Source organism: Melospiza melodia, chromosome 2 (assembly GCF_035770615.1).
Source record: "Melospiza melodia melodia isolate bMelMel2 chromosome 2, bMelMel2.pri, whole genome shotgun sequence".
NCBI classification, from domain to species: domain Eukaryota; kingdom Metazoa; phylum Chordata; class Aves; order Passeriformes; family Passerellidae; genus Melospiza; species Melospiza melodia.
The window spans coordinates 9,188,329-9,212,458 of NC_086195.1; the positions used below are offsets into that span (position 1 = coordinate 9,188,329).

The window sequence follows — 24,130 nt, forward strand, 5'->3', positions numbered from 1 at the left end:
GGACTGACGAGGGAGTTTTGCATCCACACAATTGGAAATTTCCCTCCCTGCCCTCAGTGCCACCTGCCTCCCCTCCCACCAGCCCCTCTGGTTCTGCTGCACAGACTAACCTGCACATAAAGGGGTTTTATGCCACGATGGCAAGTTGAAAAGAAGCACAGGGATGTCTTCCCCTACCCATTTCCCAGGGTTCCTCTATCCCAACACAACCCCTGAGACACACGGATCTCCCAAACTATCCTGCTCCCACACCATTTCCCTTTGCTCCCCCCACCAAAGAGTGGGGTCAGTGGGGCAGCAGCTCCTCACCCTGAGACACAGGGAGCAGAGAGGGGCATGAATAGGCCCCACAGTGAAGCACCAAACCCAGGGATAAAGAAGTGACATGTCCCAGAAAGCAATGAACAGGGCCATGAAACAGAATGCCCTGCCAGCCTTATCTCCTCCTTCACCTTCCTGATTTATTCTGCCTGGCCACTGATTTATTGTACTGGCCAACAATTGACTGGTTGGTTGCCTCAATTACCTGTTTTCCTTTGCTCTTCTCCATTAACTTCTGTTTTCTTTTTTCCGTACATCCTCCTTCTCTCTTTCTGTGAGCCCACCCTTTCTTCTTTGGCATCCTTGCACAACCACATTTCACACAGCTACAAACAGGCAGCCACCAGCACCAGCACCCACCTCACTCCTGGCAGGTGAAGGAAGAAAAGCCCAAAGGAAAGACAGGAGGAATTCCTACCCCAAAGGCATTCCATGCTATTATGGCCTTAGAGAAACTCTGATAATGCATTAGGGCAGGGATCCCTGATGTAGCCTTGCTCTGGGGGTGAGCAAGGGGTGCTGCCCCTCCAGGCACCCCACGGCCAGCAGCATTCACTGCCTGCTGCCAGAGAACAACACAGGAGCACAGGAGGCAGCTCTGGGCTTGACTTGTTTTCAAAATGAGCTTTGCCTTGCCTGGGCACAGGGGGAGGCACTTGGACACCACCAAAGCACAGTGTGAGCCACACCACAGGCAGCCTGCCCACAGCAGCATCTCTGGGGATACTTGGGCGCTGCTGCCAATAATCCCACAGCGAGTGAGAGCTCAGCTCTGCACAGAGACTGTGCTGTCCAGGGGGGTGAGTTGTGAAGGACATGAGGGGTGAGGCACCAGCATGCACAGGGACGTCAGGGGTGCAGCCCAGTTTGCACTGCTGACATCTCTGGGTGTGCTGGTGCCTCAGCTGATGTCATTACCCCTGTGCCAGCACACAGCACACGAAGGTGTATGCTTCTGCACCTCCCTTTTATTTTCTTTTTAAAAGTGTGTGCTTCTGCACACTTTTATTTTCTATTTTTTCACCTCTCTTCACTCCTTCCCTTCCTTTTTTAAAATGCAACGCAGCTTTTATTTTCTTCTTTTTTCCCCTGCTCACTGCTGAACGTAGGAAAAAAAGCAGCAGAAGGGCACAGCAGGAGGGTGTGCAGGGTGTGCAATGCTGCTCAGGGCACAGGTGATGATGAGGGCAGGGCAGTCTGCCACACTGAGCACTCACAGTAAATAACTGCAGCCTCATTGGGAGGGCATTAAAACCCCAGATACAGCTGGCACAGGATGGGTTTAGTGTGGTTGTGCTACTCAGCACTGCTGTAAATCCTGCATGCCCTGCAGCTGGATCCCCTGCCACTGCAGTGCAGCTGCCCGCTCTCTTGTTTTTGCAGTTCCCAAGAGGCAGATCCCTCCCAAAACGCTGAACAAGGACAAAAGCACAGGGAAAACAGCCTGCAAGTGAGGGCTTGGATCTCCAGACTGTACCACAGCCTCAAAGTCCCAGCATCTGGATTTCTGACAAGCTGGGAAGAGTTTCAGATAGAGGGAGACCTCAAAAGGGGAAGCAAGCTTTTCTGAACCAATCCAAAAACATAAGGTAAACCTTTAAACTCGGGGGAAGAGGGAGGGAATAACAAAAAGAGAGAGAGATGATTTCATAATTTTTTTAAATAAAAGGAAAAGAGGAAGTGCAAGAGCTCATGGTGTTTGGGATGAGGCATTCCCTGTGGAGCAGGTCATAAAATCAGAGGGAACCTGCTGGTTAGCCACAGAGAAGTATTGAAAATGGAATAACTGCTTCTGCTGGAAGCATCAGAAACAGAGTGAGCTCTGAACTTTGGGATTACATCCATGATGTTCAGCATTATTCCTGATGTTAGTATTTAGGTTAGGTATATACACAAATATCATTTTATCATTTGTTCACCATTTGTCTTCTACTCCTAAAGCTGGGAGCCTCAAAAGTGCAACCCAGGTGTGCTGCAGGAACACTGGCAGCTAAGTCAGGAGCAAAAATATATATAACTTCAGTAGTGGGATATTTGTGAGCAACTAAGTCCCTTCATAAAGAGAGTTTCAAAACAAACAATGCTAGAGTTTTTCTTTGTTCAAATACCTACATAACCAGATTAAGTTACCTTAATTCTTCCAACTTTTCTGTATGAATCATCTTTCACATATTGTTTGATGTAACAAAAAGCATAATAAATCTCCTGTCTCTACAGGCCTCCTCACCTCCTCTGACCAATTTGAAATATGTAATGTGAAAATCCACATCTTCCTACAACAGGAACCAAGTACAAACACTTCCATTTTACAGTCCTCCTGTGGTTTTCTTGCCAGTTTCAAAGTCAGGTAAAAAACTGATGGTTCAGTGAGTCAGAGACAAGGCCAGCAATGGATGCTGTTATGACAAGGATATTCTCCTTCCTGAGCAGGTGATGAACTGCCTTTTCCTCCAGCAGTGCCTGCCAAACCCATCCAAAAGGAACCTGCCAATTTCTATCTGTCTGCAAGACTGATTTATCAGATCAAAGTATTCTGATAAAGACCTTTTTGCCTGTTACTTGTGATATACACACAGACCTTTGAAAAGGAGAGTAAGGTTCCACAGTTAAACTCTGGTGTGAAGTTTTGGGAGGGATGTGGCAGTTTGGACTATGTGTAAGTCCTACAGCCCTTACATCATTTCTTTGGTAACTTGTCATGTCCATCAAGAAGAAATGTTATAAATAGCAGCCTGTGTATGAGCTGCAGCCAAAGCAGTCTGTGGAATAACTGGTGAGGGGAAGGAATTCCTCACCATCCAGCTCCTCATCTCCGCACTGGAAGAAGGGGGGAAAGAGCAAGTTCCTCCTGCTATAGAGAGACCTGACCTGGACCAAAGCCATTTGTTAGTGGTTTTCCACCCCCTCCTTTCTCATCAAGCCACTAACAAATTAATGAGCCATTTCTCAAGAGCAGAGCTTAAGGGAGGGAAGTGCAAGGGAGAGTTATCATTAAATACTTTGATCCCTTCAGCAGCTTGTATCCAAAAGCAGGTGTTTCCTCCTTTGCTGTTCTCCAGCAGGAATGCCATGGGACTCCACCCCAGAGCTAACAGGGAAAAGGAGAACCAGGGAATGCCCAGCTCCACCTCCATCAAGGGTAAATGCATTTGACTGTTCTACACAGCCATATATTCCATGTCTCCTGGAGAAAGTGGGGATAAACTTCCCTTTCCTTCCCTTGAGTGACCAGCCATGTGTTTCTAGTTCTGTCTCCATACACAAGTTTGTTGGTGAAAAAGCTTTTAAGTGAATGCAGAATCTGGCCTTACCCTAAACCCAAGCAGGTTTGTGTACATGGCCCAGGGGGAGAGGAGGAATTGTCACCACCTTACTTGGTCTCCTCTTCCCTCCCAGAGTGTTTTAGAGCCATTCTTCATGGATTTTTCCTGACACATTGCCAACATTTTCTGCTTATGCTCAAAGACACACATCAAGGCAACAGGAACTACAGTCAACACAATGATGTAGCACTAGGAAAGTGCAGAATTCATAAGGCAAGTTGTGAGACAAATCCTTCCAGGCCAGGCTGACAAGAAGGGTCTTCCCCTAGCTCAGCTGCCCAAGGATAAGGACATATCCTGACAGGACTGCCTTAGGTTATCTTCCACATCATTCTCTGGGCAGCTGTAATGAGTTTTATCTACCACAGGTTATTATTCTGCTGCTGAGAATAGAAGGCAGAGGGTGGTGAGGCACTGGAGGAATTTGCCCAGAGAATGTGGCTGCCCCAATCCTGGCAGAGTTCAAGGCCAGGCTGGGCGGAGGTTTGAGCAGCCTGGTGTGGCAGGTGGCATCCCTGTCCTTGGCAGGGAATTGGAAGCAGAGGATCTTTCATGTTCCTTCCCACCCAAACCATTCTGTGGTTCTGTGATTGCACTATCCCAGGACTGACAAAGGCTCTTGTTGCCTTAAACAAAGCAAGGACTGCTCAGCCTCTGTCCATGCAGGGGAAGGGAAAGGATTTTAATATCAGAACCAAATGAAATGTTATCTTCTAAACTGAAAGCTTATAGGACAGAAAAAAAAACCAAAAACCCAAAAAGACACAAACCCCCCCCCCCAAAACAACAACAAAACAAAAAAAAACCCCCAACCAACAACAACAAAAAACTAAACAAAGCCACCAATCCCCCCCCTAAAAAAATCCCCCAAAACCCACAAAACCACAAAGGAATGAATTTCCTATGATTTTCTGATAGTGAATTTTTCAGTAAGAAGTGTCTCACATTTTTATTCACATTGTCTCTTAGTGTGAAGAGAAGACAGGTACCAATATATACTCCAAGAGCCCTCTGAAAGGCCTGATGTGCCAAATCTCAATCATGTGGCCATGTCTGGGATCTCTCAGCCTTTTCCTGCTGGCACCTGGACAAACATCCAATATAATACAGCACACAAAGCAAAGGTGGCTGTGGCTAAGCCTTGGCAGAATCAGAGTTTGGCATCCACAGACTGTGTTTAAGATCACAGCTTTCTTCATTCATGCTTTTTCCCTGCCCCCTTGGAGATGTGCCCACTGCTACAGATGAAAACCAGGTCGAAGCACAGGGGGTGCTGCCAGCCCAGCATTAGGAAGAAAGCAAAACTTGCCCAAAACATGAGCTCTGCAAGGCAGCCACTTTCTGACACATCCCCTTCTCCTCTTTGGCCCTTTGCCTAGCATGGCACTCAAGTATTTTAGTGCCAGAGCAAGCTAGAGGGGGAAATAGTGGTCAAACCACCTATGATTAATTCTGGCTTTCTTCCTGCAGTTTTGCATTGGTTACTCCATTTTCAGGCCATCCTGTGGTAGAGCACACATGGAAGCAAGATTACATCATGGACCTGGCTGCTCTCTTCTGTGTATTTTCTATCACATAGTGCATTTGATTACAGGATAAGCAAAAAGAAAAAAAAAACCAAAGAAACTAGCAAGCAAAGTAATTTTATCCAAGAAGAATTTCAATATTATTGATCTAGCCCAACATGAACTTGATTTTCACATATGCCAAGACTTCAAACAGAGAATACCAAAAATCAGATCTCTGCAATTCCAGTGCCAGCTGTGCTTCCTCCTGGGAAGCATTCATGATGCAATCCAAACCACATATGTAGATAACACTGGCTCCTACCCCTGTGATCCTTCCTGTCCTCACTAGCATGGGCCATCTGTTCCTGCTTAGCAGGCAGCCCCACCAGACACTGATTGGTACAACTTGCATGAAAAGTATGAAATAAACTGCCAGCAGAAATGGCATTAAGAAGTCTTTCCCAAGCAATTTACCATTTGAAAAGTGTAATTTAAACTGCACCACATAAGGTGATAACAGAAAACAAAAGCATGAGCTAAGCCACAGAGCAATCTCTGTCCCTACATGATACCCACTCAGGGGGAAGGAGAAGTGGGAAACAGAAATCATGCTGTGGCTAACCTGAAAATTCTCTCTGCCTGAAAGCAGCATGGTCCAGGAATGCCAGAGAAATTAATTACCTTCTGCTGAGTCCCTGCTGAGCCCTTTGCCCTCTTGTTCACCAAGCCATGGGAGAGGGTAAGAACAAAACAGTGACTGCTTTAAGGCATTCTGCTCTGCTCCCAGCCTGACCAGCTGGGCATTACAAGGGATTTTGGAGAGAAATGCACAGAGTCTTTAGAAGAAAACCAGCCTGTCATTCACCCACTCAGATGCAAGATGCCTGCTAGGATGAATGATCACATCTTTCCATGAGCTGTCACCGCCTACACCCACCAAACACCAAAATACACCTTAATCCAGGCTAGTGAAAAGCCTTAATTTAACTCTGACACAAAACCAAGAGCAGCCAGCATTAATTTTTTCCAGAAAGGTCTCACTGGGAAGTGGGAGAAAGCACAAATTGCAGAATAGGCTCTCAGCATGAACAAACTCCCTTCTACTTGAAGAAATCCCCAAATTAAAAGTTTCCTCCAAGCAGTAAGTTACCTGATACCCTTTTCCTTAGAACATGTTCTAGCCTTAAATGACAGCTTGGCAAGCCCCCACTGTCCTTCCCAGCACAGCCTCTGCCCCTGCAGGTGCTAGGGTCTCTCCCTGTGCTAAAGCAGAGTCCTGAGAGCTGCATCCTCACACAGAGTGCTCTTTTTAGCTACCTGATTAAAATTTATGAAACAAAACTGCTAATAACTCTGTAGCTGTCATAATATCCACTGCCTGAGTAAAACAGAGAGAAACTTCTTTGAGCCAGTAAGTCAGTCCAGCTCCTTGAAGCACTTGACAATCCCACTCACAAGACCTGGCAGAACCCACAAATGACAAAATTCAGGTCTTTAACCAGAACTCCACACTAGCAAAATCTTCCTCTGTGTCTTCGTGTCCACAGCAGGGTAAAGCAAACAAACCACCCTGCTCTGGAAGTCACCACTAAAACCTGATCCTGCCTGCCACCCTTGGAACACTCCACGGAGATAACAGATCCCTGGCACTCAGCACAAAGAGGAGGAGGACATTCTTGAGCAGGTACACCAAGTCTCCTCTCCATGGGGAGCTGTGTCAACATGCTTGTGCCCCAGTCGAGTGATCTCCCAAAATAAAGGTGGATATCCATCTACAGAAATGTGCAGCTCTTTCCCTGAAGATAAACTATTCCCCCCCTATGCCCTGCATGACAGGAATATTTTTTTTCCCCCACAAAAGAGTTTTCCTGTGAAGTCAGGAAAGTTGCATGGATAATTCCCAGCTGTGGAAGCCCATTCACCTTGGGGATGCTTTCATGTAACTCCCTCTCCCAAGATGCTGGACAGCCTGAAAGGTTTTTTCAGAGCATTGTCTATGCAGCTTCAGAATAAAGAAGCATCATGGTGTATGAATTTCATACCTGAGATACAGCCAGCTGCTCCATCATAATCTGTCTTCACAAGCAGAATTCATTAAACTTCTCCAGAAGCATTCCCATATTCTACAAGCAACATCAGGTAACCCTAATTATTATTTCAGCTTTCTACTCCTGCAATTGAAGTAAGATGTCAAAGTGAATGCTACAACATATTAATTATTACAGTTAGGGACTTAATATAACTAACTCACAGCTGTGCCACATCCTAGACATATTGCCTGACTTGCAGCAGTGGCTCTGTCTTATCAAATGGACATGCCAACTACTATTTTTTAAGTATTACCACTGGTAAATAAATCCAAAGTTAGTGTTGCTCTAAGTAACTGCACAATGCTTCTCAAGACTAGAGAAAATATACAGCTATCAATGTTGTAAAAAATCCCATCTTATCAATATACAGGGTGCAGCCAGAGTCCAGTTTTTTTCTGAAATTAATCCAAATAACATGCACTTTGCCATGCCCTCTGATGCCAGCCACAGTACTCAGCATTTATTCATCCACCACCTTACTCAGGTGGTCACACTCATCAACACAGAGATAAGTCTTTTGCTCTTCTATTATGCTAGTTTAGACTTTGTTTTCATAGAAGCTGTGAAATTTTAAACACAATTTTGCCTCTTTTAGAGTCCATCTAAACTTCAGTGGGACCACCACACCAGAGGGTCACATATCTTCTTGTAAAATGATGCTGTGCTGTAAAATCACAGGGTAACCAAAGCAAGTCTAGAGACCAGAGGCAGAATTCAACTTGACAGAGGAAGGGGAAGAAACTTTATCCTGTTGAGATATCTAGCACACAAATTAATGACAAACCCTCCCAACCACATGTCTGTGGGAATTCTGAGGAACCCAAGCCAGAGTAACTGCCTATTTCACTGAACATGAATATTAAGCACAGGTGAGTTTCAAAAACCACTGCCTGGCTGCATGAGACAGTTTGGTCATGTTTGTTTCCCACTGAATTTAAGCAGAGCAAGATGATGTTGTAAGACATTTTACACCCTTCATAGCGACCAAGCTGAGTACACCCACATGTGCCCATCAACCAGAGCTGATGTAATTATTTTTGAAATGTATTTTTATTCCATATTCTTTTCCTTACCAGTATTGCACTAACATATGATGTAGAGCAAATATATTTCCAAAAGAGAAATTTTAGTGCCACACAGACTTGGGCTTGGTTAACAACTGATGAGCTGGTTAATGGTACTAGAAGAAAAACTGAGTAATTGTCTGCTCCTCACTGATGAGGTGGCTCTTATTCTTATATCATTAATGACTTGACTGATTGCTTAAGAGCTAAGACTTAGCACAAAATTCTTCTCTATATCCTTCAGATTTAGAGGTCTTCAATCTTAAATATTTTTTATATTCAATAGTGCTGGAAAAACTAGGAATTAAGTTTGGTATAATGCCTGTTATAACACTGGAAATTAAGTGAAATTAAGGGTAGAAATCAACTAAGTGGTTGTGGTTCAGTTATATTCTTTATCATTTGGGTGTTACATTGCTCTAGGAAACAACCAAGCTCCTTGCTTTAATACTGGATATTCTTCATGGCACAGGAATTAATCCTGTCTGGTTCCCCAGCAATCTGAGGTCAGTGAGCAGGAGGGAAGGGAACACGTTAAATCTGATACTTCTGTTAAAAAATAGCTATGGTGCAGCATGCTCAGGTTTCTGTACAACAGGGACCAAGTTTGTTTTGTGTTAAAGAGTATTACATGCATATCATGCCAGCTCACAGAAACTCAGGCAACTTTTCCATATCATTCTGATAATTCCACGAGCTGAAAATTCTCCCTACCATAGACATACCTATTTTGAGCACAACCATCTTGTCACAAAGCAACTAGCTGTTGCTTACAAAACACGAAAGTCCTGGGAGTGGGAGGTTTTATTTTTGTTGCTGGTTTCTGTTGAAAATTACACAAGTGCTGGATGAAATACTGTTTATGACCACACTGGCTGGTCCAGCACATCTCCTGCAGTTTGTAGCTTCACTGGTGAGTAGAGAGGCAGGCTGAGCAGGCACAGAGGGCACTGAGCTGCCCTTTCCATGCTGGGAGGATGCCCAGTGAAAGCATCACTATAAAGTTGGAGACCAATAAAAAAAGGTTTAAAAAGGAGTGTTTTTTTCATATGGAACTATTTATCTTCAAGACCATGGGCAAAACCAGCAGTTTCCCCATCCTGCCAGTGAGAGCTTTGCACAAATGCTTTGAAAGCTGCACAGACATCCTGCACATATTCAGTACCTGCAGCAAGGTCACACTGCCTCCTAGAAAGGCTCTTACGTGTCCCCAGTCCTACCTGCCATGACAGAAATAAACCTGTAAGGTCATCTCTGTGAACTACATTTTTTTATTTTTAAATGGTGTGACATTCTGTTGGAAAATCCTGATTCAATCCCTTTGCATCAGCTCCTGCTTTGTGAGAACTGGAAGCAAGGAATATACCCCAGGGTTGTTTTGTATGTTCCAGGAAATAACAGGGAAACATTCCTGCAAGTCAGCTCTCCAACATCTTGAGGTCCCGATTCTTTTTTCAGGAGGTTTTAGATCACACTTGCACAGAAAAAAACCAAACCCTGAAGGTGATGCACAGATGGCCCATAGGTTATTCAGGGACAAGAGATCAATTTAAGCCTCTAGATTATTTGAACCCACACAATTTAACTCAGCAGTTTTCCTGAAGTATACTTCAGGAAAAGGAGGAACTCAGTTCCAGGTGACACACAAGCTGACTTCAACATTTACAAGCAACTGCACATTGGATCAGCTTTAACTGACTCAAAGATTCAGCTAAACAAAGAAAGGAGCTCTGGCGTAGCATCACTGACCTGAAAACAGAGGAAATTTGAAAAAAAAAACCTCAAAAACATGCAATAATATCAGCTCCTTATTTCCTCTAAGACATTATTTTGCAGGTAAATTGAATCATACTCTGTCTGCAATCAGTGCACACCACAGAGCAATAAATGCTACATCCAGCACAGGGCAGCTGCACCAGTGAAAATGAACCCAGCCATAAGATGCAGCCATCAAGGTACTGAGGGTAACCTATCTGTATTTGTTTCCTTTCTTTGTTTTCAAAGGGAAACAGACATGCTCTTAATTATCTTCCCATTCCAAGCCCAATTAGAGCCAGTTAGATGTTGAGTACTATTGAAGTGAAACAGGAGGATTGAGTTTCTATCTGTTCTGTTAATGCATACCTGGAAAGTGCCTCCTCTTCTATCTTAACCTATTCTCCCAAGAATGAAAGGCACAACTTGTGTGACACATTTCTGTGTATTGACTCTCTTTTGATGCAGGGGAGGCCACTAAGTTGTAATAAAAATGCTTTGGGCAGGACGCTACTAGGGAAGACAACAAAAATCATGGATTCTCCATGGCAGGAAATCTGCAGCAATCCTCCATCTCAAATAGTTTTTGGAATGACTTGGATGTGTTTCCATAATCTGTTTACAATGTCCTCCACCTTTTCTTTGGTTGAGGTCACACCAGAGTATCTCGACAGTCCAAGCAAGCTGCACACTGCCATGCACCTTTGTATTATCTTCGAGCATGGACAAACATCCCAGTCCAGGGGGATATCCAGGTGTAAATCCTTGCAAGCTACAGGAGCCTGCAGGCCCCAGGTCCATATCTCTGCCACAGACTTTCACCTGTGGCTGGGCTCCAAGCCCCAGACACAACTTTGAAGCCTTGGTGCTGCCCAGCTGGACTGATGCCACACATGCCATGACATAACCTGTGATGCCACAAACTGGCCTCAGTTTCAAGCCCAGACACAAAAAATAAAAAAGAATTTCAGTGCTACCTGGAATATTCAAAAAATTCTCATTTATTTGAAAAATTCAATTTTTTTTTTAGGATTTCCAAAATCACTAAGTTTATCTCATTGAGAAGACTACCTCCATCAAAAATGTCAGGTTTTGATATAGCTCCCATTTACTTTCAGAAACATACAAAAATGAGCAATTTCTCATATTCTTTTGCCAAAAACTGCTAAAAGGAATTCTCCAAACACTTCAAAGTTGCTTCCAGATGGAGGCCAACCCATGGGAAACTCCATCTAAATGACAAATGTTTTTAAAACTTATCTAATTACTAAATCAGCATGGCCTAGCTGAATCCTCAGCTGCAGGAGATGTACTCAGGTTGAGTTGCAGATGAGCTTTGCTGGTGGCACTCAAGGCAATTTGCTGTTCCTGTTTGTGCATTCTCTGAAGCAGTGCCCATAATCCAGTCAGGAACAAGAGCCTGAGGAACTTGTCAGCTTCCCCGGCAGCTCCAATCCTGTGGCAGCAGCAGGTCTGAGCTGATCATTTCTGCTCAGAGGCATTAAGGCACTGAGTGGTTATGTGGGTCAGGCAGCAGGGGCTTCCTTCTCTTCCCAGTTTAAAGGGAAATGTAAGTGCTCCTCTTCCTATGATATTTACAGGGTTTCACTCTCTTTTCTCCTCTCTGACTTCTCTGCAGAACCTTACAAGCATGCCAGCCTTTTCCTGAGCTCTGCTCCCAAGATCCAGAGGCTTCTGCAGACTAAGTCCATCACATCACTATTCACCCCAATTAAACTCTTTAAAAAGACCCTTTTTGAATATAATAACAAAAAAAAAAAAAATTCAGTTTGATCCATCCAAATCCGCATTCAACCCAAACCAAACCCAACCTTTCCCCAAAGCTCTCAGCAAATAGCTCCCAATAGTAAGCGATGGCAAGATTTCAACCTTCTGCTCAGCCCAGGCTGTTGGTGAATGTGGTGAATCCTGCCTGGCTTTTGGGAGAGGGTCACTGCCAGCATCACACAGTGGCCAGCCACCAGCTGAACTCAGCACAGCAATTCAGGGAGATGGGAAAAGCAAGAAACAAAGAGGGAAGGGGGGCTGCTTGCATCTTGTAAAGATTTTAGTACTGTCCCCAGAAACACAGAGATGAAAAAAACACATCTGGAAAACATCTTGCAAAACACTACGTAGAAATTACAGCAAAATTATTAACATTATTAAAAACATTAACTTCCACTCTGTCATTACAGTAGCTCCTAAAAATCCTGTGTCCTCCTCCCGGAGCTCAAAGAACCAGCTCAGCTATGAAATAACAATAATGCAGTAAGACACAAGTGTGCCATGCTTCAGAGTCCCTTTAGTGCAAGGGAAATTCAAATGCTTCCCTCTGCTAACCCAGAACTGTGATAGAGACAGAACATTTCAACCATCTGCCCACCACCATGAGAGAGAGCGAAGATGGAAAGAAGCCTGCTCTGCCCATCTCTCATCTCTGAGAGATGATTAAATGCTAATTAATAGAAATGAGCCTAAAGAAGAAACATCATGCAAATAAAAATAGCTGCACAATGTCTGTCATCTGCTCTCCACAGTCACTTCTGAGTCCTGCATTTTATTTTAAAGATTCAGTCCTGAGGTTTGCAAGGCACTGAGATCAGCAGGGATGAAAAGTGCAAATTTGGTGGCTGCAGAAGGGACTCAGCACTACAGCAAAGCCAGCATCTCTCTAACAAGCATCACTGGGTTTAAACAGCATGTGAAATATTGAAGGAGATGCTTCTGCAAGCTCACATGCACAAAGAGCCTTTCTAGATACTCATCTATTAACTCACTGGCACGTAAATTTGTAGGACAGTTGCAACAACAGAAGAAATGATGATAAAAATCCAGAGATGGAGACAACTAACAGTACCAGGTAACCTAATTTCCCTTCCTGACAGCACAGGGAATTGATAAATAGTCACAGAATCAGAGATAAAATCAGATTATTGGATCCATTTTAAATTCCCTTGGTTTACCTATGATAATTGCCTCCGTTTCCTTGACAAGCAAGGCTGGAATGAAGCAGCATCCAAGGACTCTACTGCTGTTTTCATGGAAAAGTGCTAACAAGGCCTCCCCAGCACCTTTCCCTAGAATTTATATTTACCCTGTTTAGCACACAACAGGTTGCTCAGAGCAGGAGGGAACACTAAACAGCCAAATGTTTACTACACACACAGTGGCACTCCCCCACAGCCTCCTGCCCTTCCTTGAGGATAAAAAGGGCTCCTGCCACTGCTGGGTTACGAATGCATCCTGTGCCTTCCCAAACAGAACTGAAACATCTTCCAAGTCCCCCACTATCCCCCTTCACTAGTCGAAACTGACCCATTTGTGTGAAAATGTCACCATCCTCAAACCACAGAACTGTCCAGATGCAAACTCCAAGGTCAAGGGGTTGCACTTGCTGAGATGCAAGCACAGCTCCACAAACAGGAAAGAAGGAGGATTTAGCCAACAGCAAAGTCAATTATTCCATTAAATGAGGTGCAAAATGCTAATTTGTACGAAAACCACACAATTTTCAGAGTGTGAAAAATCCCAATCAAACCCCCACTAAACTAAGCCAAGGTGTGTACATGTCCCAAGAAGGAATTTACAAAGCTGACAGGAGTTATGGTTTCAAACACCATCTAGCCTTTTTTTTTGTTGTTGTTTTTAAAAACCCAGTTATTTGTTTAGCCATCAGAATTCACCTTGGGCTATGCTTACTGGAAAACACCATTATCTTTAATCTTTCATGTATATCATTATGAGAACAGAACAGGGAACAACTGACTTAAGGAGGCAGCTGCATGAGGTTTGTGCTGAACAATGGAGCACTTCAGATCTATCATGATGGGAGGATACTGGGCATTTTTGAGAGCTTGGGGGTTTTTTGGGATTTCAGGTAACTACATTTGAGCAATAACACTTCTTTCTAAAAGTATAGGAATGTTGACTTTGCAGTCAAATGGAACCACCAAGAGATTGAGCAATCTAAGCCACATGGAAAAGCTAAAAATTTCCCAAAATATTTCATCTAAAACCATCTGCTAACATATATTTAAGAAGAATTAAAAGAGAAGAAATACAGGCATGGTAAGAGGTATTAAAAAGAACAGACACATGCAGGAACCAATGCAGAAACACTGGAAAGGAGATTTGGGGAGAAAACCAGTTATTTCAGCAACCCAGCTGGACACATATAGGGGACATGAGTAATGCCACTAGTAACTCAAAGGGACACACAAATTTAATCCCACATTGTAATGCAGAGCTCAGATGGCTGCATTTGAGGATGGGTCAGGAGTTGAGCCATAAATCTGTGTTTCCAAGCAGGCTGCCACACTCACGCTTTGTCTCAGCCATTTCCTGGAAAACAGCTCTGTGAGCCCTGGAATGGCAGGGAAATGCCCCCTCCACCCTCCTGCCACAGTGGGAGGTGTCTGTTCCAACAGCAGAGCCACTCCCAGCACCACAAGTGGCCCCTTTTGGGGGAATTCTGAGAAGATGAAAATGGAGGGGAGGCACTTTAAATCACTCACCAGGACTTCCCACACCTCCCACGCCAGAGGGGCACTGAGCCCACCACCCTTCATGGGGCCATCTCCAGACCCCCTGACCCCCACACCAGTGGCACCACATTCCCAGAGGAGCAGGCTAAAAGAAGAGGAACCGTATGAAAACACACAATTTGCACCTTTTTTAAAATCACAGCCCTGCAACACTTATCTGCCTCACCTCTCTCCTGCCCCCTGCCAACTTCCAAGGGGTCACACCAGGAGGCACAGGTCTATTTTCAAGGCAATAAAAACTCAGAAAACCAAACTACCATGAACTATGAGCAGGTACCTTAGTTCTGATTTTGTCACATAGCCAAAGACACAGCAAGTTCTAAGAACCTAATGGAGTCCCCACAAACTTTGGAAGACACTCTTCAGATCAGTGACCCACCTTGGAATGTTATCTAAATGGAAACTCTATTTACATGTTTTTATGACACTAACTGACAGCAAGAAAACCCCATTCCAGCAGGACAACACACACAAAGCACTCATTTGGTGCCAAGTGTCTCACAGGGCCTGGGATCAGAAAATAATCACTTTGCTACGGTGTCTATTTGGGGCAACAACAAGCTTTGCATGGAAGACAAAACCCATTTTCCTCAGCCATATAACTTTAAGGATATGAGTGCATGCCCTCTTAAAGCTCCCTCCCAAAACACTGAGGCAGGCAGTTAATTTGGTAACAAAATATATTTAGAAGGCTACAGTAAAATATTAATTATACACATGTTTTAAGACCAAAGGTTACTTAAGTACTAGACAAATACAAGCTACTGAGGGGTGCTTCAAGGTTTCTCTCTCCTATAAAAAATTCACTTAGAATTCTAATTCAAAATTCATTTTCTCTTAAAAACAAGATAGGCTCTAACTCGGATTTCTACACAAGCAATTTATGATACCCAAAAGGAAAAAATAAAAATAGCTAACAGCCAAGCAGAGCATTATCACCTTTTTTTTTTAATCTGCTAGTTCCAAACCAGATGCATTCAGTATAGAATTCTGATTAGGAAAAAAATGGCTGTTGAATTTTTATTACTACATCCCTTAAGGACCAAAAGCGGCAACCTTAGGCATTTAATGTGTTCTATGAATAACAATACATATGAGCACACAAAAAGCTTGTTACCTCTGGAATTTTTTTTACCATGTTGATACATTTACAAAAAGAAGTTGGGAAGTATGGTGAGGGGGAGGAGAAGAAGCTATCAAAATAACAAGTTATATTAAACAAAACCTGTTTGGAAAGGAACAAGCTACGCAGCATGAAATTTGAATGAACTGTGTCTCCCCATTACGGTCCTACAGCTCCCATGAAATCTGTGCAGCCTCATTTAATGCTCATACTAAAAGCCTTCACCTATACACATCTGTCCCACAAATACAGATGCAATTCATATTTAAGCCTGACAAAAAATCACTTATTGGGGGAACATGCTGTGCACACAGACTTTCATATTTTATAAACAATGTGAAGCACACAGGAGTCCTTCACAATGGTTCAGAACAGCTCACTGGAGGCAAAGAAGCATCTTCTCCCCACTCCCACAGATTTGTAACCACCTGACCCACCAGGCAAAGGGTTGCCACCACACACCACCCTGCCACAGGATGAGTTTCTGCCCTGTGCTGTATCACAGCTCCATTCCCACAGCTAGGAAAAAAAACCCCATACAAACTGCAGCTAAGCAACACAGAGCTCTCTCCTTCAGAAATCAGCTTACAACCTCTCCAAAAAATGTGGGAAAGCCGTCAGAATAAAATTTTACAAACCAGCCATTTGTGGTCCTGGCATGGTTTCCCTCTGGTATTTAGCTCAGTCCAAGAAAAAAAAATTAAAATAGTTCGTCCAATAGAATCCTTCCCATATTTTCAGCTCTGAGAATTCACAAGGACTCAAGTTGAGTTACACTGACTCTGGAGCCAGCAGATTCTAAGAGTACAAAAATCTCCCCAGAAAATAATGGAGGGGGAGGTTGAGGGAAGTCCATGCATCCCTCAGCTCTCAAGCTTGACTGAAAAAAACAAAATGAGCATACAGCCAGAGCAAGCCATGTTTTTGCTTCCTCATGGCATCCTGCTCCAATTTATTCTTAATGGATTCAGAGCCCAGAAAAAGGACAAAAATACGAATTAGATTTTAGCACAGGAGAACTGATAAAGACTTAGAATCTGCTGTCAAATGCTCTGGACCTTTACCAAATCCTCTGCTGTCTTCTCCCACTGACACCTGCCTATGTCCCTTGGCTGGTGCCTTTAGAAACCAGATGCAACAGCAAGCATGATTCTTCATTCTCCTTCGATCATGGCTGCAGGATTCTGTCCCCAACCATTGATTTCCTCCTCCTTCTCCAGGCTCAAGCAGGAGGACAAACAGAAATTCTGGTAACCATCAAATGTTAAGTAACTGGAAGAGTGGGCCATGCCCTTGGAGAAGATCAGGCGACACAGGAGCCTGACCCACAGCTCAGAGGAAAAGAATTCACAGCAGAGCATCCCACCAGCACAGCTGTGTTGCTGGAGCCATTTCCTGGGTTCTGACAGAGCCCAACCCGAGCTCAGCTGTGTCATTTACCCCACGAGGTCCCAGCTGTCAACCTGGCCTGGCATCCTGACAGCCTCCGGCACAAATGCCCTCAGCCAGCTGCTTGGCTCAGGGTACAATTCTCTCTTTTTAAATGGGATTAGTGTTGGTGAAATGTGCTAGCTCAACGGGCATGCTGATCTAAGCCCTCTGTTTATTCGGGCTGCAGCAGATAAAACAATCACTTAAAAAAAAAAAAAGATACAATTTTAAAAGATGCCAGTGAATTTGCCTGAGCTCCTGCAGTTGCTCACTCATCACAGAATGAAGAGGGGTTTCTCACAGATCTGCTGAGAACTGAGGATTGGAAAGCACGAATCTTGAAACTGTGGTAAGTATATAAACTTAGCCAGCTACCTCCTTGAGAATAATGTGAAGAATCTACTTGCCAACAAAAAACCCAACAGATAATTCTGGCTGCCTATCTATTTCAGTCATCAGACACCTCTGCTGCCACCAAGATAATTAAAATAAGGGGGAGATAAGTTAAATATCGGGGGGGAGGAGGGTACAAGGGAGCCAATAACACCGAGATACTGCCATAAGTATGGATAAACAAAAATTATGCTTTAAAAAAAAAAAGCCTATGAAGTTAAAGTTGAAACAGCTGAAGTCCTGTGTTCACTGTAAGGATGTCAAACGTTATTGCCATGAATAAGCAAATCTTTGTTTGGAATGCCTTTTTAAGCAGAAAGATGAAGATTTGAATCAGTGTGTTCCACAGCGCAGAGCTACCAAACCGAGAGAGCACAACCAGCTCCCCCGGCTGGGAAGTGACAAATGCGCCCCAGCGCGCTGTGCCGATGCTGCGCGGAGCAGGTCCCCAACTGCACACAGCGGGGCCATTACCGTGCGCTGTCACCGTGTGCCATTAAAAGCTCCTTAACCTGCCGATGGCCGCCGCGATGCGCGGCTGCTGCCGGGGATGCGCTGACTAACAGGCCGGGGCGCTGCCAAAACCTCCAGCCCCCTGAAAAACACGGCCGGGCCGTGTCAGGCAATCGCGGCAACTCAATTAATGCATCTGGGTCAGCAAAATGGTTTGCGGGAGCCTGAGCCCGGTTACGAAACGCGGGTACCGCGGCCGGGGCTCGGGCAGCAGGTACCGGGGGGCTCGGGCGGCATCGCCCGCGGAGGGACGGGCATGCGGCGGGGACACGGTCCGCTAATGGGGACACGGTCCGGTAATGGGGACACGGTCCTGGCGGTGGGGACATGGTTCTGGCGGTGGGGACATGGTTCTGGCGGTGGGGACACGGTCCGGCCGGCCAGGGGGGCGGTGGGGAAGGGGCAGGCTATGGAGGCTTTCAGGGAGACCCCTGCAACTTTCCCCCGCGGGGGCTCGGGGGGATGTGCTCGCCGCGAGAGGAGGCAAACCCCATCATTTTTAATACATGGAAATGTGTGTGTATATATTTGTGTGAGCTCATATATATGTATGTGTGTGTGTGCATGCAGATCTGTATCCGGCGGACATGCCCCGTCCCCGCTCGCCCGGCGGTGCCAGCCCGGCCGAGCCGCGTTGCGGAGCCCCCGGGGCCCCCAGCCCCGGGCAGGTGGGTCCGGGGGTGCCGGGCCGTGCCCTGCCGTGCCCTGCCGTGCCCGTGTGCCCGCGCCGCGCCGAGCCGCACTCACCCAGAACACGAAGGAGTAGATGATGAGGAGGGTTTTCAGACACGTTATCACGGGTTTGGTCTCCATTCTCCTCGATGCCATAATACTGAGATCCCGGCTGCAGGCTGGGCGCGGGAGGAGGCGGAGGAGGAGGGAGGGAAGGGGGAGGGCGAAGGGAGCGGGGGGGCGGAGGGAGGTGAGCTCAGCGCCCGGCTGCCGCCGCCGGGCTCACCGCGCCTCCTGCTGCCAACCGGGGACCCCCGCCCGGGCACGGGGCTCCGACACCGCCTGCCCGGGTGACATTTACCTCAGGGATGGGGGAGCTGAGGTTTTGAAAGATGAGGTGAAGGACAACCCCCGGCCGCCCCGTTTTCTCGGGAAGATGCTCGGAGGCGTCGCTGGGGCTGCTCAGGGGCTTGGGGATGGAGGCGCTGCACGCTCGGAGCTGCAGAGGGAATTGCCCGTACGGGAGAAAACATCCTTCAGTGTCACGGTTAGAATGCGTGTTCCTGCAAGCTTCAGAGGTCTGGAGAGCACAGCACGGGCAAGTAGCGCAGATTTGACGGCGCTCTGGTCACAGCCACGCAGTGTGGCTGAGCAGGGCTGTACCTAAGAGCGAGAGCTCTGCACCGAAGCCATGTGAAGGGCCGGGGCTCCTCCAGCTCTCCGCCTGTGCCGTGCCTCTTCTGCAGCTCTGTGCAGGTGACTGTGTGAAACTGTAAGAGCTGTGACCTATGGACGGTGCCTTACAAGAGCCTGGCCCTTGGCCTTGGCTTTATGTCAGCCTCGAATGGGAACTCTATGCTAAAACTACTCTGGACATTGAACCCCACCCAAACCGAGCAGAAACCTCACACTTCCATGTCTTTGAGACCCCCAGTTTCAGCTGGAGCAGAGCTGAGTGACAGCACAGCCCGGAGAGGGCACAGAGCACCCGAGGGAGCCTGCCCCTCCTCATTGTCACCGCAGCCACCCCTGGGGATGGACAGCAGGGAAATAACCGAGCTAGCCTGGGCATGGAAAAGGAGCTGATCCTGCAGAGCCCTGGCAGCAAAGCAGTGGTGTGGGAATAAAAAAGGCTTGTGGGCTGGCTGCCTCCAGCAGAAGCATGGCCAGAATGAGGGCACACATGTCCTGGCTGCTGTGCCGGGACCGTGGGCAGGCACAGAGGGGATGCCTTCAGGGTTTTTTCTGTAGTTCACATTTTTGGGAAGGTTATGTGTGCAGGGCAGTCGATGCTGGAGCACTTTGTGTCCCTTCTGAGTGGTGTGGCTGCGCACAAAGCAGGGATCTGAATTATGCCTTTAACTGCATTAAAATCAAAACAAGGTCAGCACTAAACAGCGAATCTCCTCAAGCTACAAAAATAATGTAGTTGGTGCAGCTGAGACATATCAAAGTGATGAAACAGCCCTTGCCATTCAAGAGACAGTGTTTGAAAAACAGAGTGAGGAAAAAAATGGTTCCTGAGCAAGTGCTTTTGTAATATGCAGAAGTTTTGCCATGAAGACTGATGCAGGATTTTGCTGGGTTTAACTTATGACTTTTAGAGCTGTAAGCCTACTGTTTCCCAAAACAATGAAGGCATCTAAAAGATGCTTGGAGAGGGAGTATTCTGCAGGAGATATGAGGGTTTTTTTAAGCAATCACCACTTTTGTGGAAAATTCAGATGACAGGTGCATAAATCTTTATTGGCTTGGCCATTAAAATGTAAATAAGTGCACTAACTGCAAAAAATTGTATTGACACCAACAACAGTTATAAATATTCACTGTACAAAAATTACACTAAGATTTTTGACAGAAAATAGCTCGAAGCTGGAGAATTCTCTTCCTTCCTCTCACACATAGGCTGTAGAAAGATAAATGCTGCTGTCACAGCCCAGGGGACAGCAGCCATTTATTTCAGTAGCTATGGTTATACTTCCCCTCCCCTTCAGGTGTTTTTAAGAAAGCATGAAACAAACTATAATATCAATCAGAATGGGTATTTTGGTAGATGCTGATTCTGACAAAGACTCACATTTTCTGCCAACAGCATGTGATTTTAGGTCACACTGTCCCATAGTGCCTAATTTGGGATACATCCCCTGAGTCTTCTCAGAAGGATATGCTGGGGATCTAAACTGAATGAGTGCCTACAAAGCCTCCCTTGACAGTGCTGGTAAAGCTCACAGGATTTTGCACCAGGGAACCAGAGAGAAAACAGAGGTGCAAGAAGAAAAGCCCACATCAGGAAATACAGCTCCTTTCTTCAGAAGTGTCAGGCCTGGAGGGGATGATGTCCTGAGCACTGAGAAACAGAGGCTCCATGGTATCTCCACCTGAGCCTACAGTCTTCTCACCAGGCTGTCTTTGGAGGACTGTCTCAGTTCCTTTTTGGCATGCAGTCAAGGAGGATATACTTTATTGGATGTAGATGCAAATTTTGGATTAAAAATGAGAATGTCTGAACAGAGCTGAACAAAAATCTGCCTGATTACAGCAAATACCATTAAAATATGACAAGAGCACCGAGCCATCAAACATTTTAGGCTTAAATGGAATTACTGAACAATTGCTAGCCTTTATGTGTGGCTTGGAAAAACATCTACCTTTTAAAAATATTTTTATCGTAGTTTTGCAGATTTGGGAGGGCAGATTCTCAAGTATCACTTGAACAAAATCAAAGCAAGCCTTTCTAAAGCAAAATACATTTTCAGTTCTGTAATCCACGTTTGCAGAGTTGGGAACATAATTGCTCTTCACATCTCCCCACAGAGAGAACGTTCTTGTAGTTATTCAAAACAGGACATTTTTGCCTAACTGTGTCATTTGAAAAATATTTCTTTAAAACACTGGCAGTTTGCAGGGGTTTCTTCTACAATTTATAAGCTTGTATTTCTTCGTAATGCACAGGGAATATCCTGTCTTAATAAGTCTGTTTCAAAGCATCAGTCTAGAAGGAGCTCCTTCATCCCTTGGCAGAGCATTGAAATTGAAAATGAGGACTTCCATCCTTACCTGGAGCTGATCTTGGCTATTTGATGGGTAAATAAATTCTTTCTGGGGGTATAGGGGGAAAAATGTAAAGGTCTCACACCCTTCTGCAATTACAGCAGGTGAGAAATGTGGTGCTTTGTTCTCTTCATGCCCATTCTGGCCTTTCATTCTGGTTTGCTGTGGTGGTGTTGAATGTAAAGGCAGCAACCTCTGCTATCCTTTATTGGGCATTCAGGCTTATAATCCACACTCACTTCATCCTCTCTGGAGAGCAGAGGTTTGAGGGGTTTTTGTCCTTTTCCCATTCCCCCTGTCTCCATGTGACCTGCCAGAGGCTGTCCTCAGCTGGCAGAGCCCGCATCACTCCATTGCAGAGTAACCACAAATTCTGTGGCAAAATGCAGGAAGCAGGAGGAAAACCAAGTGCCTGACAATTTTTCTGCACTCATGGGTCACAGGTCAGTTCAGGCAAGTCTGTGCAGGTCCCACTGCCACCTCTGCATCACGCATCCTTCAGCTCTAAAAAAGCAGAGCTCTCACAGCAGCCAGTTTGTCACATGGCTGGTGGCACATTTGTCACATGGCTGGTGGCTGCATGCTTTTGGCAGATGCATCAATGGGACCAAGCTGCAAGGCCCAGCCCCCAAAGTGTGTTTTCTAAAGATGCCTCAGGCTTTATAGGTCCCCAAGGAAGAAATATGGGATACAAAACCAGTGCCAGAGAATGATTTGCCAGTAAAGAGCCTGTAAGGAGATAAATGTAGTGTTGACAAAGTCAACCAAGGTATTTCCATTTGCCACAGCTTGGAAAGGAAGGCCCAGTGTCCTGCAGCACAGGCAAAAGGGAGCACACACAGACAACAGCTTCAGAGTTTGGCAACAGGTATGAGTTAGGATGAAATTCATATTCAGCACTGATTCAATATAAAGGGCTCATGGGATGGCTCTGCAGTGTTGAGATTGTGGTGCTGACCCCGATGGGCAGCAGTACCTGTGTGCAGAGGAAGTAGTAATGCTGGGAAACTTTCTTAAACCTTTTGAAAAGATCTTTAGGATGCACTGTAGGAAGCACCTCATGCTTTATGAATATATGTATTCAGTATATGCTCTAATCTTAGGCCAAAAAGAGATGTCCTTTATCCCATTTCCCCTCAGAGCAGACATGTAATATCTGGTTTTATCAGTAACTTTGATACCAATAAGCTTTGCATAACTCTTCATATTTCTCAGAAAATGCCTTGATTGAAAAGGGAAGTTTACAGCTGTTCTGTAGGCAGGTATTTCTCATGGCCTGTGATGACTTTCCTGATTACTCCAGAGCTTTGTGAAATGTCCTCTTGAAGGGAATGGAACAGAAATACATTTGTGACTAAGCATAACTAGCACAACAGGATAAATTAAGATCACCAGCATTTACAGAGGGAGGGTGGAGGACTTGGAAAAGATAAGAGGTCAGAGAGCAGAAAAATACACAAAGGGCATATAAACACACAAAGAGCAGGTCTATGTTATTTCAGGAGAAGCATTATTACATCTCCAGATGATGGGAGTTTTGACACACAGCAAGAAGAATGGAGCCATGCAATTTTATTATCTTCATCTTTAGCAATAAAGTGACAATTAACCCTGCACATTTGCCAAGTCACTCAAATTGTCACACTGTATTTCTCTGTTTTTTTCTTTTCTTTGTAGTTATGGATAACAGCACCAGATTCTCTCTTGTGTATCCCTGGAATACCTGGACATTTTCTTAAGGTCGGTAGGTAATTTACAATAATCTTGGGAGGAATGAGATAATTTCTTCTTCTGGAAGAATCAATGTGAGGGGCTATTGGAAAAAAAGCTCCCAATATTATCAGTTAGATTGTGCCTGGGCCAATCTGACCCTCGCTGCTGGGCCAAAGGCAGCAACTGCGGTGTATCACCCCAGAGATACCTCGGCTTGCTGATGGTTGCAGCTGGGCACTGAACAAGTCCAGGCTTGTAAGGGACCCCGTTACCTCAGGAGGATAGCTTCAGGCGATGGTGAAGAGAAAAAGGAGAGGATTCTGCTGGAGGGTTTAATGTCCAGAGGTTTATTCCATGGTTACAGAGGTCTGAACGTGAGGACCTGCTCCAACAGAACCAGACCGCATGGTCTCACGACCTTTTTAAGCTCAGGGACAGGGGGAGGGGAGGTACAGGTGAGCCACCAACCAGGTGAGAGGGGCAGGGTCTCAGGGGAAGATGACACCCAGACAGGCCAATGACCCCTGGGCCTGAGTGGCATCCTTTGAACTTGACCAACCACACGACGCCTTGCTGGAATGTTAAGCCTGATTGACAGGACTCACTCAGCATGGGAGCAAGGGGGA

The 24,130-nt window shown here is 45.4% G+C and overlaps 1 protein-coding gene across 1 annotated transcript in view; it reads right to left on the reverse strand.

Moving 5' to 3' along the window:
- The window catches only part of TSPAN7 (tetraspanin 7), an 88,974-nt gene extending 69,999 nt beyond the window's left edge, over positions 1–18,975 (reverse strand). The window contains exon 1 of the mRNA XM_063181990.1: positions 18,816–18,975. Within this exon, the coding sequence (XP_063038060.1) occupies positions 18,816–18,896 (81 nt within the window). The 5' untranslated portion in view covers positions 18,897–18,975. The remainder of the gene's footprint in view (positions 1–18,815) is intronic.
- Positions 18,976–24,130: the final 5,155 nt, after the last annotated feature.